Source organism: Nannobrachium achirus (assembly GCF_963921795.1).
Source record: "Nannobrachium achirus genome assembly, chromosome: 18".
Lineage (NCBI taxonomy): Eukaryota > Metazoa > Chordata > Actinopteri > Myctophiformes > Myctophidae > Nannobrachium > Nannobrachium achirus.
Window position 1 is genome coordinate 50922775 of NC_137825.1, and position 16826 is coordinate 50939600.

The 16826-nt window shown below is 43.6% G+C and overlaps 1 protein-coding gene across 1 annotated transcript; it reads left to right on the forward strand.

The window, feature by feature from the left end:
• Nucleotides 1-12821: 12821 nt before the first annotated feature.
• Nucleotides 12822-14657, forward strand: LOC308303175 (glycerophosphoinositol inositolphosphodiesterase GDPD2-like; the record flags this gene model as incomplete). The annotated part of the gene is made up of 1 exon (XM_080747499.1): nucleotides 12822-14657. The coding sequence occupies one exon, from the start codon at nucleotides 12822-12824 to the stop codon at nucleotides 14655-14657; it is 1836 nt and encodes a 611-aa protein (XP_080603625.1).
• Between the last annotated feature and the right edge of the window lie 2169 nt (nucleotides 14658-16826).

Below are 16826 nucleotides of genomic sequence, written 5' to 3' on the forward strand. Positions count from 1 at the left end.
TGAACCAGTGCTGTACAGGACTGGTGTGATGTGTTCTCTTTTCTTTGTTTTGGTTTATCCACCTCTTTCCGCGGGAATTTACGGGAGAATTTTTTGCACCACACTTCCGGTTAACAGCAGACATACAAGCTCACGTCGCGTCGCAGATGCAACCGTTGTGAGCTTGTAGATCACACTCGGCTGCGGCGCCGGAAGCTCCGTCCAACTTCTGCGCAGTGCATTATGGGATGTTGGAAAGTTGTGGATAATCTAGCACAAGGGTCTTCAACAGGGGGTCTGGGACCCCCAGGGGGTCCTCAGAGTTACTACAGGGGGGCCGCCAAATCTTGGTGTGATAGAAACCTTTTTTCTCCTTTATATTAACCACTTGAACCCTAGTGTCCATATTCTGAGAACTTTAGCCAAAAACAGCAGATCTACAAGCAGAGCACAGAGTGAAAGATCAAGTGTATTAAGTATTGACGGTTCAAGTGGTTAAATATCTGAAAACACAAATGGACATGAATCCAAAATACACTGATGATTGTGCTGTCAAACGATTAAACTATATGGAATCTATGACAAGGTTGTGCTTCATCTCTCTCTCAACTAACATTCATCTCTCTCAACTACATTCATTTAACATTCCTTTAAAAGTTGATTCTGCGTCGACATGGATTGTTTTATGTAAAGTCATCTTTTCATAACCTCAGAGTACACCAAAGCTATACACCAAAGCTGTTGGACCTTATTGTAAAGTAGTCTGCCAAATCCATGCCGTTCAGCACTATTACGTGTTTCAAGTTTCAATTCAATTCAATTGTGTGTGGCGCTTCACCAGTGGTGGAAAAAGTACTCAAATATTTTGCTTAAGTAAAAGTATCAACACTGCAATTTAGACATACTCGGTTACAAGTAAAGGCCCGGAATTCAGAATGTATACTTGAGTAAATGTACAAGAGTATTGGCATCAAAATGTACTTGAAGTACCAAAAGTAAAAGTACTTGTTACGCACAATGTCCCATTTCAAGCTGCATCACGAGTCGACGCATTGTGAGCTTGTAGATCGGCTATTTTCAAATGTCCTAAAAGTATATAGGGCTGAAGAAGTGGTTAATGTATGTTTTGTAATAATAATCCAAATCTACAAAGTAAGTAACTAAAGTTTTCAAATAATTGTAGTGGAGTAAAAGTACAACAAACATCGGCAAGTAAAGGGGTCGCACTCAGAATGACAGGATGAAAGGTTTCTTTAATGCCTTAGATAATACAGACATGCAAAGACAAGTATACATTTGCAATAGTCATATTTAAGTACAAAAAAACAAAATATATAAACCCCTAACACGAAGGACCACTACTAATACAATAAAAACAGTTGAAACTAGAAGAAGTGCTCTTCCGAGCACTGTTTGCTAAGTTATGCTTGAGTATAGCTTTTTTGTGTGTGTGACGTGTCACTTATGAACGTTGAATGTTTCGTGGTCACTTTATGTATATATTCTTCTTCTCTTTTTGCAATAGCTTTCGACACTTAATGTTTTATTTATCTTTTTTTGTGCTTGCTCTTTGGACTGTATACTACAGTACTCTTTTTCTTTTTCTTAATTCTCTGTAACTTGTAACCTTAACTGCTGTGCTGCCTCTGGGCAACTGAATTTCCCCTGTGGGATAATAAAGGTATCTATCTATATATCTATCTAGGTCTCCACCAGCCATGTGTCCTGGTGGTGGTATAATCAACACGTAGGCCAATGTAAAAAGGGTGGCATGTGTTCTTCACCAATCTTAGGCCTTTCATGGCGCCACCATAAGGTTGATTTGAACATTTTGTAGTGTAATTTCTTCCTTGGCCTTTTGTGAATGTGCGTGCACAATTTCATTACAATTGCACGCTGTTTGATTTGAGGCATTTTGTTTGAAACGGATCAATCCTGCAAAGTTTGGAGGCCAATCTTAGCCAATCAGGATGGAATATTTAATACAGGACAGATCCGTCTTGATTATATGACTGTAGAGATACTGTGTACTGATTTGTGTTCATTTTGGGTAAAATCTGAAGGAGTTATCCAAAAATGTGTCTTACATATGTCGGCCTCCAGGTGGCGCTATAAAAGGCTGATGTGAAAAATGCAAGGAAAGGGTTTTTCCTTGGCCTATAGGGAGTGCGCTTACAAAGTTTGAAACTGATCGGTGGAGTTATAGGTGAAACCACAAATTGGCCTGTTATAGCGCCACCATGAGGCTGATTTCAAAAATTTGAAGTGGCATTTCTTCCTCATCCTAGTGGCATTGTGTGTGTGATTTCATGTTAATTGCACTCTGCGTTTGTGATTTAAGGCACTTTGTCCAAAACGGACCAATCTTACAAACTTTGAAAGCCAATCTTAGCCATTCAGGATGGAATATGGACAATCAGAGAGATCCGTGTCGATCACATGACTGTAGAGATACTGTCTACCGATTTGCGTGATTTTTGGACAAAATCTGTAGGAGTACTGGCCAAAAGGTAGTTTTGCACAAATTGGCCTCCTGGTGGTGCTAGAACAGGCCCATGTGAAAAATGTGGGGCAGAGGTTCTGAATTGGCATCCAGGGAGTGCGCTTACAAAGTTTGAAACTGATCGGTGGAGTTATAGGTAAAACCACGAATCGGCCTGTTATAGCACCACCATGAGGCTGATTTCAGTTGGCATTGGCATTTCAAGTGGCATTTCTTCCTCTGCCTAGTGGGAACCTGTGTGCGCGATTTCATGTTAATTGCACTCTGCATTTGTGATTTGAGTCTTACAAACTTTGAAAGCCAATATCAGCCAATCAGGATGGAATATGGACAATCAGACATATCTGTGTCGATCACTGTAGACTGTAGAGATGCTGTCTACCGATTTGCGTGATTTTTGGACAAAATCTGTAGGAGTAGTGTACATAAATGTGTTTTGCAAACATCGGCCTCCTGGTGGCGCTAGAACAGGGCCATTTGAAAAATGTGGGGCAGAGGTTCTGAATTGGCATCCAGGGAGTGTGTGTGCTCATTTTGGCAGTGTCCGGGCCAACGGCGCTGGAGATTAGCTGGTAACAAACTCGGAGGACGGACGCACGGGCGGACCACGGACGGAAGGACGGACGGACGGACGGACGGACGCACGGACAGGGGCGAAAACATACTCTCCCCCTGCCTTCGGCTGGTGGAGACAATTATGGGTCTCGTACCTCCTACCTGACGGTAACAGTCTATATTCAGAATATAGTACGTGATGAGATGGGTCAGACACAACCTTTTTTGCCTGCGTAATTGTAGACTGTTCAAAAATGGCCTGGGGGAAATCAAGGCTGTCTTTAACCAATTAAAACCCGAAAGTCTTCTGCATCATTTTAGATTTTTAGACTTTGGCTATTCAATAAATAGCATTTATACAAGATCATAGCACGTCACTTTGTGCCGCACTATGATGTTGTACAGTCGATCTGATATGTTATTTTAGGAACAAAATTAAAGTTTGCTTAAATCTCATTTCACGTTTGCACGCGGCTAACACCTTGTTGTAAAGGTGACTAATCAATGACAAAGAATTATGTAAAAAGCAAATTATTGAATGGGAGAAATAATTGGCCGAAGTTTCGTTTCCGAACTTTTTGTGGGCCACGAAAACAGCAGATTTACAAGGTCGAAAAACGGCCCCAAGCACCCTGAAGCCCTGTCCGAGTGCCGTTCCCTGTGTGGTGCCACGACATGGCCAGGACGCACTGTGGGCGGTCCCACCAGGTCGAAAGTCGCACCGGCCAAAGCCGGGCACAGATACCTCAGTCCACGGCACTGGGGGGAAATGGCGAAGTCCGCAGCGGGCGCTGCGTGACCAGAACAAACAAACCAAAAAGTCCTTCGTTTTTAACATTTCATGCCATTTCAAGCCCTGTTTCTAAGAAACTGGCTGTTGGGGTCACACAGTCATTGGTACCGTACAAGGAAATAAAGAAGACAAGCTACTCTCATCATCATCATCTTAAACAGGAAAGCTATCTGGTACTGTATCAGTACAGCACATAGTTGCAGGTTTTAGGATATGCAGACCTCGTTCACTCTTCATTGGAAACACTCACTGTCTACGCTACAGGACTGTATGTCTGCTGTCACCACCGGGAGCGTTTCGCTGTTACTATGTGTCATCTTCTCGACACCCAACTCTAACCCTTACCCTAACCCTAACCTCCGTGGGGTGAGTCGCTACGCAAACCCTCCCGACGCTCCTTTGTCGAATTGGCGGTCGTTCGAAAGAGCGAGATTTCCCCGTCACCACCTTAGTGTGGCAGCCGGTGAAACCAGTGTCGGTGATGTGCTGAAATAAATAATATATCAGTATTCTGATATTAACCTGCAGGCCGCATTAAATGAAGGTGAGCGCAGCATGTGGCCCCCGGGCCGCCAGTTTCCCATGTATGGCCCTATATGATCTATCCTACACTACGGTCTCCTGGAGAAGGGATTGTAAAACTCAAGGCTGTGTGCACAATACATTCCTCATGTCCTGGTACTTTAGTTATGAAACTAATAAAACTAATAAAATGTATTATATTATGGATCCACATCGCCTGTCACGCCCACATGCACATCATGCACAACAACACACTACAGATATGTCAGAGACAGGCAATAAGATCACACAGAAAAGTTAAGAAGTACATTTCAGAAAATTAACATAATATTTCATAATATTGTACATTTCAAGATATATTTCATTTCATCTAACTGACGAATAGTGTGTGCATGTCCGTCTGCGCGTGGCATGTGCACGTGGATGCGAGTGCATGTGCACCTGCTCTTGTGTTGTGGGGCGCTCCCCCACTTCTAAGCAGCAACACAACACTGACGTGTCAGCACCAGAGATGCATGAAGTACAAGGAAACAATCTGCCCTCACCACCATCATCATCATCATCATCATCATCATCATCTTAAACAGGAAAGCTATCTTGTACTGTATCAGTACAGTACATATTTGTATATTCAGGTATCAGGATATGCAGATCTCAGTCTTCATTGGAAACAATCACTATGTACACAGTATGTTTGCTGTCACCACTTAAGCGTGAAATGTCTCTTGGAACAGAGATAGAGATCTTTTCAGCACAATTAAAGGACAACTAGAGCAAGGGTTCATATTTTAGATTGCAATTAGAGAAAATATGTATTTATTTTGTACTTATTGCTTTCTATTGTTTTAGCCATTTTGATTTCAGTGGGTGGGGGCATGCGTATACTAAATATGTATTTTTAGGGGGGTGGGGGTTCATAAATTTGATTGTAATTCGAAAAAAGAAAAAGTGAGAGTTAAAATGTTTTCATTTGCTTCGTTCTATTGTTTTATCGCGTTCACCGTGCTAAAATGTGGGGCATGCGCACGCATGGGGGCATGCGTACAAGTGGCTAAATATGTCTTTTTAGACAAAATAAGCCAGCAGTTTCTTTATAGCTATTTACAGTAACACTTCTAGCCACATCTAACCATGAAAGGTTGCGTTGTAGTATCTTGGTAGTGGGCTTATTCTGTGTAAAATGACATATTTAAGGGGGGGGGGGGGCGGACGGACGGACAGACGGGCGGACAGACGCACGGACAGGGGCGAAAACATACTCTCCCCCTGCCTTCGGCTGGTGGAGACAATAAGGATAATAAAGGTATCTATCTATCTATCTATCATAGGTGAACAACACTGACATCGGGCTGAAGAGCCGTCATAAAGTGTGTACCTCTAAAGCACCTCCATTATTCTACACATTGGTACAATATAAGCAAGCACTATAAGAACCCAGAGACCAAGGAAATGGGGGACCACAAAAATGATAATGACCAGGAACTGTCATAGAAATGGGCGAATGTCCATTTCTTCATTGAGGCCCTTATTAGGTGACATGGTGTTTAGAGCATGTATCCAGTAAAGTTCACGTTTTAAGAGCAAAGCATTAATGTCACCACCACGTCGTGGGAGTTGAACATGTTCGATGCCAACATAACTTAAAGAGGAAACACTGTGTTTAAACGCACTGAAATGTAGAGCGACAGGACTCTTTTGATCATGGTTTCTGATGTTACTCCTATGTTCAGTGATCCTAGTTCTGATAGGGCTCTAGAGGTTTTTCCAATATATGCCAGCCCGCAAGGGCATTTGAGCATGCAGATCACATAGTTTGTTTTGCATGAAATTATACCTCTTATCTTGAGTACTTTGCCTGTCTGTGGGTGATAAAACATGTTGGTTTTGTGGGTAAAATGACACTGTTGACAGTTGTAGTTGCCTGGTTCCACAGGACTCAACAGCGTCTGGGAGGTGGCTGAGGGGTCAGGAGGGCAGTCTGACCGCATCAACATGTTCCTCAGGTTCGGGGGTCTTTTGAAGACCACCCGTGGTGGTTGGGACATATGCTTTCTGAGGGCCGGATCTGTGGAGATAATATGCCAATGTTTATTGACTATGTTGGACATCTCTTTAGATAGAGGAGAGTACATGTAATTCTCTTGTCACTGCTCTTGGTGCTAATTTTATTAAGACACTCAGATTGCGTGATATTTTGGAAACGTTCAGAAGCTTGTGTAACCCATTCTTTTTTTTATAATTTCTCTGCAGAAAACATTGTTCTAGATCAGCTCTATGTACATGAAAATCAGAGTCAGAACTACATATTCTACGTTTACGATTCAGTTGAGAGATGGGAAGACTTCTCTTTAAGGGAGTCGGATGATAAGAGTCTCCATGTAACAGTGAATTTCTGTCAGTGGGTTTTCTATACAGACTGGTGCTAAGGGAACCTCGTTCATGGATAATGTTAATGTCCAGAAAGTTCATTTTTGATGCATCAAAAGCCATTGTGAACTTTAAATGAGCATTACGTGTATTCATAAAGGTATGGAACTCATGCAATCTGGCCTCAGTAGAGGTCCAAATGAAGAAGATGTCATCAATGTACCTCTTATAGGACACAATATGTTCAAAGAAAGGATTCTTACTCGGGTTCAGAATAATTTCATGCTCCAGCTGTCAGACATACATGGAGGCAAAACTGGGGGACATTTTGGATCCCATACTGACTCCAGACACCTGTCACCTAAGGGCCTCAATGAAGAAATGGACATTCGCCCATTTCTATGACAGTTCCTGGTCATTATCATTTTTGTGGTCCCCCATTTCCTTGGTCTCTGGGTTCTTATAGTGCTTGCTTTGTATATATTGTACCAATGTGTAGAATAATGGAGGTGCTTTAGAGGTACACACTTTATGACGGCTCTTCAGCCCGATGTCAGTGTCAATTATTATGGAGTTATACTCCTTATTTCAACTGTTTTTATTGTATTAGTAGTGGTCCTTGGTGTTAGGGGTTTATATATTTTGTTTTTTTGTACTTAAATATGACTATTGCAAATGCATACTTGTCTTTGCATGTGTGTATTATCATCATTTTTGTATTGCCTGTATGGTAGACAATTAATTGTCTTAACTTTTGATATCTCTGACCACTCAGGTGGCAGTGTTTTGGTCACATGTATAACTATCCACAGCTGTATCCCATGTGACCGTGATTGAATGTTTGCTGGTGTTTGTATAATTATGTGCAGAAGAGCAGTGTTGCTCGAAACGTCACAACAGTTATTTGGTGCAATAAAGCACTTTTTCGCATGTGAGCACACAGTGTGCGAGTGTTTTTGTTTTGAGTCGTGAGGAATCCACTGGGAAATGAATTCCGTCTGACCATTTATATTATATATTGTGATGTCAAGTGAAGCATGACCAATCCTGTCTGATTGGACGTTATATATTGTCCAAGATATCCGGCCTTACAACCCATATAATATCAGTCAAAACATTTACAAAAAGCAGGTTAACTTTGCTGGGGGAAAGAAACACACCCGATGTGAAGTGAGCGGTGGTTGTGCTTGCATAACGTCTTCAATTGGTAATTGGTGATGTAATACAGGCTACACGCACACACATTGCTATGGCAAAACGCTGAGGAAAATAGGTCTAGGATGTAATTGGTGATGTAATATGGCTACACACACACATATTGCTATGCCAAAACGCTGAGGAAAACACATTGCTATGGCAAAACGCTGAGGAAAAGTGGCTACAGATAGGTCTATAGGATGTAACTGGTGATGTAATGTGGTGTAATATGGCTACACACACACACACACACACACATATTGCTATGGCAAAACGCTGAGGAAAATACATTGCTATGGCAAAACACTGAGGAAAAGTGGCTACAGATAGGTCTAGGATGTAACTGGTGATGTAATGTGATGTAATATGGCTACACACACACACACACACACACACACACACACACACACACACACACACACACACACACACACACACACACACACATATTGCTATGGCAAAACGCTGAGGAAAACACATTGCTATGGCAAAACGCTGAGGAAAAGTGGCTACAGACACACGCTCAGCCACTATCGCTCAAAAACTGAGAACAATCGTGTGTTGCCTATAGCAACCACACTAATAATAGAAAGGTGCAATTGGAAATTGCAAATGTGGTTGCCGACGTGACTATATTCCACGGCAAGTTAACTGTCATGTGAAGCTCGACCAATACTCAAGCTAGCACCACTCAAATGTTTTTCCTTAATTTGATTTCCATCAATTTCCATCAACTTCCAATGGCAGCGGAAACATTTATCTAGTGAAGTTTATCCAGTGAAGATAACGTTTCCCCAGAACTATAGTGTGTTGCCCTTCGGGTTGCCGTGACTATATTCTGCACCAATACTCGACCTAGCAGCACCACTCCTCAAATGTTTTTCCTTCAATTGGGAATGCCTTCAACTGGGAATGCCCATATTTGGTAATGCCCATATATGGGCATGTTTTGACATAACATTGTTGACTATCATGCAGGGGTCTCTATACAGTATATGGGTAACTGGTTCGATATACATCACTGGCCAGATGGCCAAGAATTGGCGCGACATAGGGCGAGGTCGCATGTCGCCCTGAGGTGTCTTACTAGTATTAATCACTACTTCTCAACATTGGGCTGTGCCACTTTGTAAGCTTGTAGTTCAACTATTCCAGTAACTGCAAGGGCACCTGCGCAAATCAGTGTTGATAGGCACGCATGGCAATATCTTTTTTTTGTTTATGATGTCAGACCAGAGGCTTGGTCAGACTAGTATTAGTTGAAGTTCAGGCAAAGTCCGGGATAGTCCCCAGACTTTGCCTAATTTTTGGACATGTCTTCTGGCTTTGATCATTAACTTGATTCAATGATTCAACTAAATTCACTGATGAATGAATTGTCAGATGTGCAAATCGGTTTTATTAGGAATGTTGCCAAAAGTTTGTGTTGCGTGACGTCAGACCAGAGCTCCTGTCATCCTGAATAAGATACAACACAGTTTTTAAACATCACATTTAGTCTGAGTGCGACCAAGAGAAGACATGTACAGGCAGAGTGCACTATGAGAATCAAAGAGTCAGGGACAAGTCTCGGGTCCTCGTCCATGAAGAGGAGCTACAACAACCTCTACTGTCAAATGATGAGCAATGGACAGCTCCCCTCATCTTCCTCGAAAATCACCAGCTGTGTAACCAGCCAGAAACAAGGAGACACAGTCCAGGACTTCATCTCAGCCAGGAGAAGTAAAGAAACATTGGATAACTTAGACAGGAAAGAAAACCTCATATGTGATAAAAGCTTCATTGAGGTATCGACTCCAAAGAAACACCAGCATGTCCACACCAAAGAAAAACCTTTCCAGTGCAAACAGTGTGATAAGAGTTGCAGACTGTTAAATGAACTGACGACACATCAGCGTGTCCACACGGGGGAAAAGCCCTTCGATTGTAAACAATGTGACAAGAGTTTCACTCAGCTAGGCAACCTGAATGTACACCAGCGTGTCCACAGTGGAGAAAAACCCTTTGTGTGTAAAGAGTGTCACAAGGGTTTCAGTGGGCTAGGTTCTCTGAAGACACACCAGCGTGTCCACAGTGGAGAAAAACCCTTTGTGTGTAAAGAGTGTCACAAGGGTTTCAGTGTGCTAGGTTCTCTGAAGACACACCAGCGTGTCCACAGTGGAGAAAAACCCTTTGTGTGTAAACAGTGTGAGAAGAGTTTCAATCAGCTAGTTCACCTGAAGACACACCAGCGTGTCCACAGTGGAGAAAAACCCTTTGTGTGTAAAGAGTGTCACAAGGGTTTCAGTGTGCTAGGTTCTCTGAAGACACACCAGCGTGTCCACAGTGGAGAAAAACCCTTTGTGTGTAAACAGTGTGAGAAGAGTTTCAATCAGCTAGTTCACCTGAAGACACACCAGCGTGTCCACAGTGGAGAAAAACCCTTTGTGTGCAAACAGTGTGAGAAGGGTTTCAATACGTTGAGTAACCTGAAGACACACCAGCTTGTCCACAGTGGAGAAAAACCCTTTGTGTGCAAACAGTGTGAGAAGGGTTTCAATATGTTGAGTAACCTGAAGACACACCAGCGTGTCCACAGTGGAGAAAAACCCTTTGTGTGCAAACAGTGTGAGAAGGGTTTCAATACGTTGAGTAACCTGAAGACACACCAGCTTGTCCACAGTGGAGAAAAACCCTTTGTGTGCAAACAGTGTGAGAAGGGTTTCAATATTGAGTAACCTGAAGACACACCAGCTTGTCCACAGTGGAGAAAAACCCTTTGTGTGCAAACAGTGTGAGAAGGGTTTCAATATGTTGAGTAACCTGAAGAGGCACCAGCGTGTCCACACCACATAAGAGCTTCAATCAGTTAGATATTCTGATGACAAACCTCCATGTCCACACTATACCAACGGAGTTGTCCACCAGACGACACTGACCATTCAGGCCATGCTTAAGCAGAACGAAAGATGATGATCCAGACGGCTCAACTATGCACAACTCTAGTAACTAGAGATACTGTTCCCACGAAACAGTGTGGGCTCGCTCGTAAAAAAAAGTGATGTTTAAAAAGGAAATAAAATACAAATAAAAAATTGTAATTAAAAAAAATGTTATTCTTCCTTTATGTTTTATGTAAAAAAAAAAAGCTAAATAAATAAAAAATATGTTTTTGTCAAGCTTGCCTTGGAGGGACAGTTGCTCACAATTCCAGTTTCCATTGACTCTGGGAACTCCAGAGGCCTTTCTCTACCTTCATGCTGAATGGTCATTCCTTGGATCCTGTCACTCACTGGATCCAGAACCTCATTCTCATTGTCTCGGGAGACCATGTGGAGAGCATCTGACTCTACGTCACTCAATCTCTGGGCATTTTGTTCATTTTGTGCACTCTGGTTGGAGTTTCATACCCCTCATGTCTGTTGGAGTTCTAGGCGCATTCTCAGCTGGAGCGCCGCCTACTAGGTTTGTTGCCTCAGCATGCTACCTGTCATGTGAAGCTCAACCAATACTCCAGCTAACACCACTCCCAATTTCTTTTCCACCAATTGCGCCTCATTGGCTAAGGGCCCTGCCTTTGTACTGTCTGCGGCAGAAATATGCGGCGGAACTCACTATATATAAATAATGAGGATAACATTAGTGTTCTCGCCTTTCAGGCGAGCCCACAACTAGAAAGATGCAATTGGAAATTGCAAGCTGGTGTGGTTGCCGTTGACTCTAATGGGGATCAGCAGGCCAATCCTGATTGGCCTGATTGGTCAGGCTGCACTTGACCATTCCTCAAGCTAGCACCACCCCTATACCAGTCTCCCATTGAACTCAATGGTCTTCCTCTATAATGGTGACGTCACTGAGAATGCTGCTTCCTGATAGTGTATCCAGGAAAAAAAATAATTCGAAATCTGGGCTAGAATAATGTGTTGCCTACAGCAACCACACTGACTAGAACTAAACTCTGTCGAGGTGCCAGCTTGCTCCTTGTGCGCCATGAAGTGCGCTCACTACTGGCATCACCAGGAATGCTGGTCCCTCATTGGCTGTTAATGATGGTGTTGCCAGAAATACTGGTCCCTGATTGGGCCACGGGCTTAAACAAAGTAGGACACCGACATACTATACATATACCCAGCCGATCACAGTACTTGCGAGTAGGCCTATTGAGCTCATAGACTGGCCTCCAAGTACTAGTTAAACCACTGTAGTAGCAGTGACTGGAAAGATGCAATTCTGATAAATTGCATTTGCAAGTGTGTTTGCCATGACGCGAGTAACACTTGCAAATTAATTTACCATTAGAATTTTCCCCATTCAAGTGAATGGGTAAAAATGTAATCACTAATAAATGAATGGCCATACCGGTATATGGAGATTTCTGTGTCAGTTCTTGTCCCTTTTATGCCCATATACAGTATGTAAATCCCTGATGTCATCAATATTATGAACATGAACATACTGGTTGAATTGATGTCAGAAATTTATGTCAGTCATCTCCATATTTGGGAAAAGTTACATTTTAGCATTTTCCCATTCAAGTCAATGGGGAAAATGAATATAATATATGATTTAAACTAGTATACAAACAACATCTCTTAGCAAAATGCAAGCACATGATTTCCGATGAAGCCGGTCAATTTGACATATGGCTTGAGTGTGTGCTGCAAAAACTGTGGACGGAGTAACGTGGCAAAATAAACTTTATCTTGAAAGATGGATGGAAGAAGAAAGTCGGACAAGTACTAGGACAACCACTCTAATTATGCCCAAATATGGCCATGCCTGACGTCACAGCAATGACATTATAGCTGACTGCTCCCCACCATTAGACTAAAGGTAGAAGTTTCTCATTCATGGGTTTAAACCAAGGAACTGAACTTGCTAACATAGCATAACTGCACGTGACATTTCTACCACTAACGACTTTCAATGGCCATTAACGAACATCAGCCCCCGACCTTGGAGGAGATCCCAGCATCGGAGGTTCCTCTTTTCAACCAGAACGTCAGTTTCCCCTCGAGGATGAAGAGGAGGAGCGAAGAGGCGATGTCAACAGACAGCAGCTGTTGCATGGATTGCTGCAGGGCCCTATGTAGGGGTCTGTATAGCTGCAGCTGGAGGCAGCCGAGTGAGGAGAAGAAAATGGAGACGGAAATGGAGACTGTTAAGAAAAGAAGGTGCGCCCGCTGCTGGTCGTCAGTTGTCGCGGTGGTGTCCCTCCTCACTCTCTGCTGGATGTACATCTGTCTTATTGCTTTCAATGACCGAGAGGAGGCCAACTGGAAGTGCTTCACTATACTGAAACAGTGGGTGAACTGGTTCATGGTGGTCACCATCACCTCTGCTGTGGTGACCAGCTACTGCATTCTTCTGCTGTTCTTTGCGCTGTTCCAAGGCGCCTTGAAGGAACCCCTCGACTTACACTGGTTACACAAGATCCTCCTGTTTTTAAGTGTCCTGTTCGTCATGCTTGGAGTCATTGGAATAAGCCATCAGTGGAGAGCTGAATGGGAGACCGTTTTTCTCTCATTCCAGGCAACGGCACCTTTCTTACATATGGGTGGCGTAGGAGCCTTAACCCTGCTTAGCTGGCTTGTGATCAAGAGCTTCCACAAGGCCCGCAGGGCAGGCTCCAAGGTCCTGATCATGGTGGTGTTCACTGTGGTGTCGTTAGCTCTCTTCCTGTGTCCCCTCTTCATCCACTCGCCGTGTCTGATTGAGATGGCCGAGCTACCGGCTAAACCTGATCTCATTGGCCACCGAGGAGCACCGATGCTGGCCCCGGAGAACACCATGATGTCATTCAGGAGAAGTGTGCGGTGCAACGTGGCGGCCTTCGAGACCGACGTGCAGATCAGTAAAGACAGGGTTCCTTTCCTGATGCATGACAGTGGCTCTGACTTCCTACGGAGAACAACAGATGTGAAGGAGAAATTTCCTGAGCAGCTCTTCGACCATAGCACTGACCTCACCTGGGAAGAGTTACAAAGCCTCAATGCAGGGGACTGGTTCGTAAAGACAGACCCGTTCCGCTCAGCCTCACAGCTCTCTTCAGAGGAGAAAGAGATGTCCAAGAATCAGACTATTCCATCCTTACTTCAGCTCCTTAACCTGGCCAAGCAACACAGCGTCAAAGTCATTTTTGACCTTTATGGCTACCGCCAGGACAACAACGACACTGCCGACCTAGTCGGCGCCATCCTGCGGTCTGGCATTCCCCCGCAACTAGTTCTCTGGCTTCCATACGAAGACAGAGAGTATGTAAAGGAGGCTGCTCCGGAGTTCATTCAGGTCTATCACAATGTGTCTGAAATGGACGAAAGTGGTGGAAACCACCTGAATCTGAGGTACAGCAAGTTGAGTGCCGGCGCAATCAGGGATCTTCGATGCAGGAACGTGACGGTGAACCTGTGGGTGGTGAACGAGCCCTGGCTCTTCTCTCTGTTGTGGTGCTCGGGTGCCAGCTCTGTAACGACCAACTCCTGCCACCTCCTAAAAGATATGAGCCGTCCTCACTGGACTCTGGGGCCTGAAACATACAGGATGATATGGATATCAGTGGACCTAGTGTCGCTGCTGATAATGTTTGCACTCTTCATCTTCCTGAGGAGAAGGGAAGACATGAGGGAGGAGACAGCCCTGTCTCAGATAGACATGGCACAGTCCAGACACAACAGCAACATCCCAATTCTTAACACTTCAAAGAATGGTTTAACCGTGGACCAGGAAGAAAGGATGCTGATTTCAACTGTCGTACTCCAATGAATTTTGAATCTATGAATTACCAGGTTCTGGGTTTACACCAGATGATGTAAATCACATCCACATTATGCCACTTGATTCAAGAGGCCATGGTATGGCCTTCGTTGCCCCTCCAAGAAACGACATGCCCTGAGGCCAATAATAAGCTGAATATACTTAACAGGTACATTATAATTACCCCCATAACTACAATGTAAAATTAATCGTTCACTCAATAGGGGCAATACCCGTCGCAAGTTGATGATGTAATTTGTCCATTACATCCTTATGGAATGTATGGAATGCATGTACAAAAAAATAAAGAAAAACATTTAAAATATTGATTTTATGCTCATATTAAACAAACTTAAGAAGTACTACAGTACGTTGTGTTTTCTCTCTTTTTTTCTTTTTTTTGAGCGGTGCTAACCGCTCCTATAGACCGCTTTTTTACCAAAACTATGATGTCACAAATGATGATGACATGAGTTCGCTAGACCAATGAAACACTTCGATTCTGTTGATCTGTCCATGATGTCACAGAGGCACCCGATTGGTTAACCCTGATTTAGAACGCGTTTAGGCCGCGTAAAATACGTCATAACGCGTTTAGACCGCGTAAAATACGTCATAAAAAATTATTGAGCGGTGCTAACAACTCATTGGGTGAAGTGTGGAGATGATGGTTTGTCATCAGAATATGTAACTGATTGAAGCTCTTATGTGGTGTGGATACGCTGGTGCCTCTTCAGGTGATCTAACCTACTGAAACCCTTGTCACACTGTTTACACACAAAGGGTTTTTTTCCAGTGTGGATACGCTGGTGGTTCTTCAGGTGATCTAACCTACTGAAACCCTTGTCACACTGTTTACACACATAGGGTTCTTCTCCAGTGTGGACACGTTGGTGTGTCTTCAGGGCACCTAACACACTGAAACTCTTGTCACACTGTTTACACACAAAGGGCTTTTCTCCAGTGTGGACACGCTGATGTGTCTTCAGGTTACCTAACTGACTGAAACCCTTGTCACACTGTTTACACACAAAGGGTTCTTCTCCAGTGTGGACACGCTGGTGTGTCTTCAGGGCACCTAACACACTGAAACTCTTGTCACAGTGTTTACACACAAATGTTTTTTCACCAGTATGGACACGCTGGTGTGTCTTCAGATCAGTCAAATGACTGAAACCCTTGTCACACTGTTTACACACAAAGGGCCTTTCTCCAGTGTGGACACGCTGATGTGTCTTCAGGTTACCTAACTCACTGAAACCCTTGCCACACTGTTTACACACAAAGGGTTTTTCTCCAGTGTGGACACGCTGATGTGTCTTCAGGTTACCTAACTCACTGAAACCCTTGCCACACTGTTTACACACAAAGGGTTTTTCTCCAGTGTGGACACGCTGATGTGTCTTCAGGTTACCTAACTGACTGAAACCCTTGTCACACTGTTTACACACAAAGGGTTCTTCTCCAGTGTGGACACGCTGATGTGTCTTCAGGTGATCTAACCTACTGAAACCCTTGTCACACTGTTTACACACAAAGGGCATTTCTCCAGTGTGGACACGCTGATGTGTCTTCAGGTTACCTAACTGACTGAAACCCTTGTCACAGTGTTTACACTGGAAAGGTTTTTCTTTGGTGTGTACATGCTGGACATGCTGCGTCGATACCTCAATGAGACTCTTATCACATAAGAGGTCTTCTTTCCTGTCATCAAATGTTTCTTTACTTCTCCTGGCTGCGTTGAAGTCCTCACAGGATCTCGGTTTGTCTGTGTCTCCTTGTTGCTGGCTGGTTACACAGTTGGTGATCGTCGGACAGGAAGATGAGTGCAGCTGTCCATTGCTCATCATTTGACAGTAGAGGTTGTTGTGGCTCCTATTCATGTTTTCATGGAGGGTGACCAGAGATGTGAAGGCGCATGGACACTCAGAACAGGACCACTGTGTCTTGGAAGACTGATTCATGGCCACCGCCAGATGCTATTTGGACTGCAAATTGGAAGGCGTTTCTTTGTCTCTTGCAGGTTGGAAAGACTAGTACATTCTCTGTCAATCTCTTTGTCTATGTCTCTATATGTCCCTGACTCTCTGACTCTCGCAATACACTCTGCCTGTAAAGACCTTCTCACAGTGATACTCAGACTAAATGTGACGTTTAGAAACTGCGTCACATCTTATT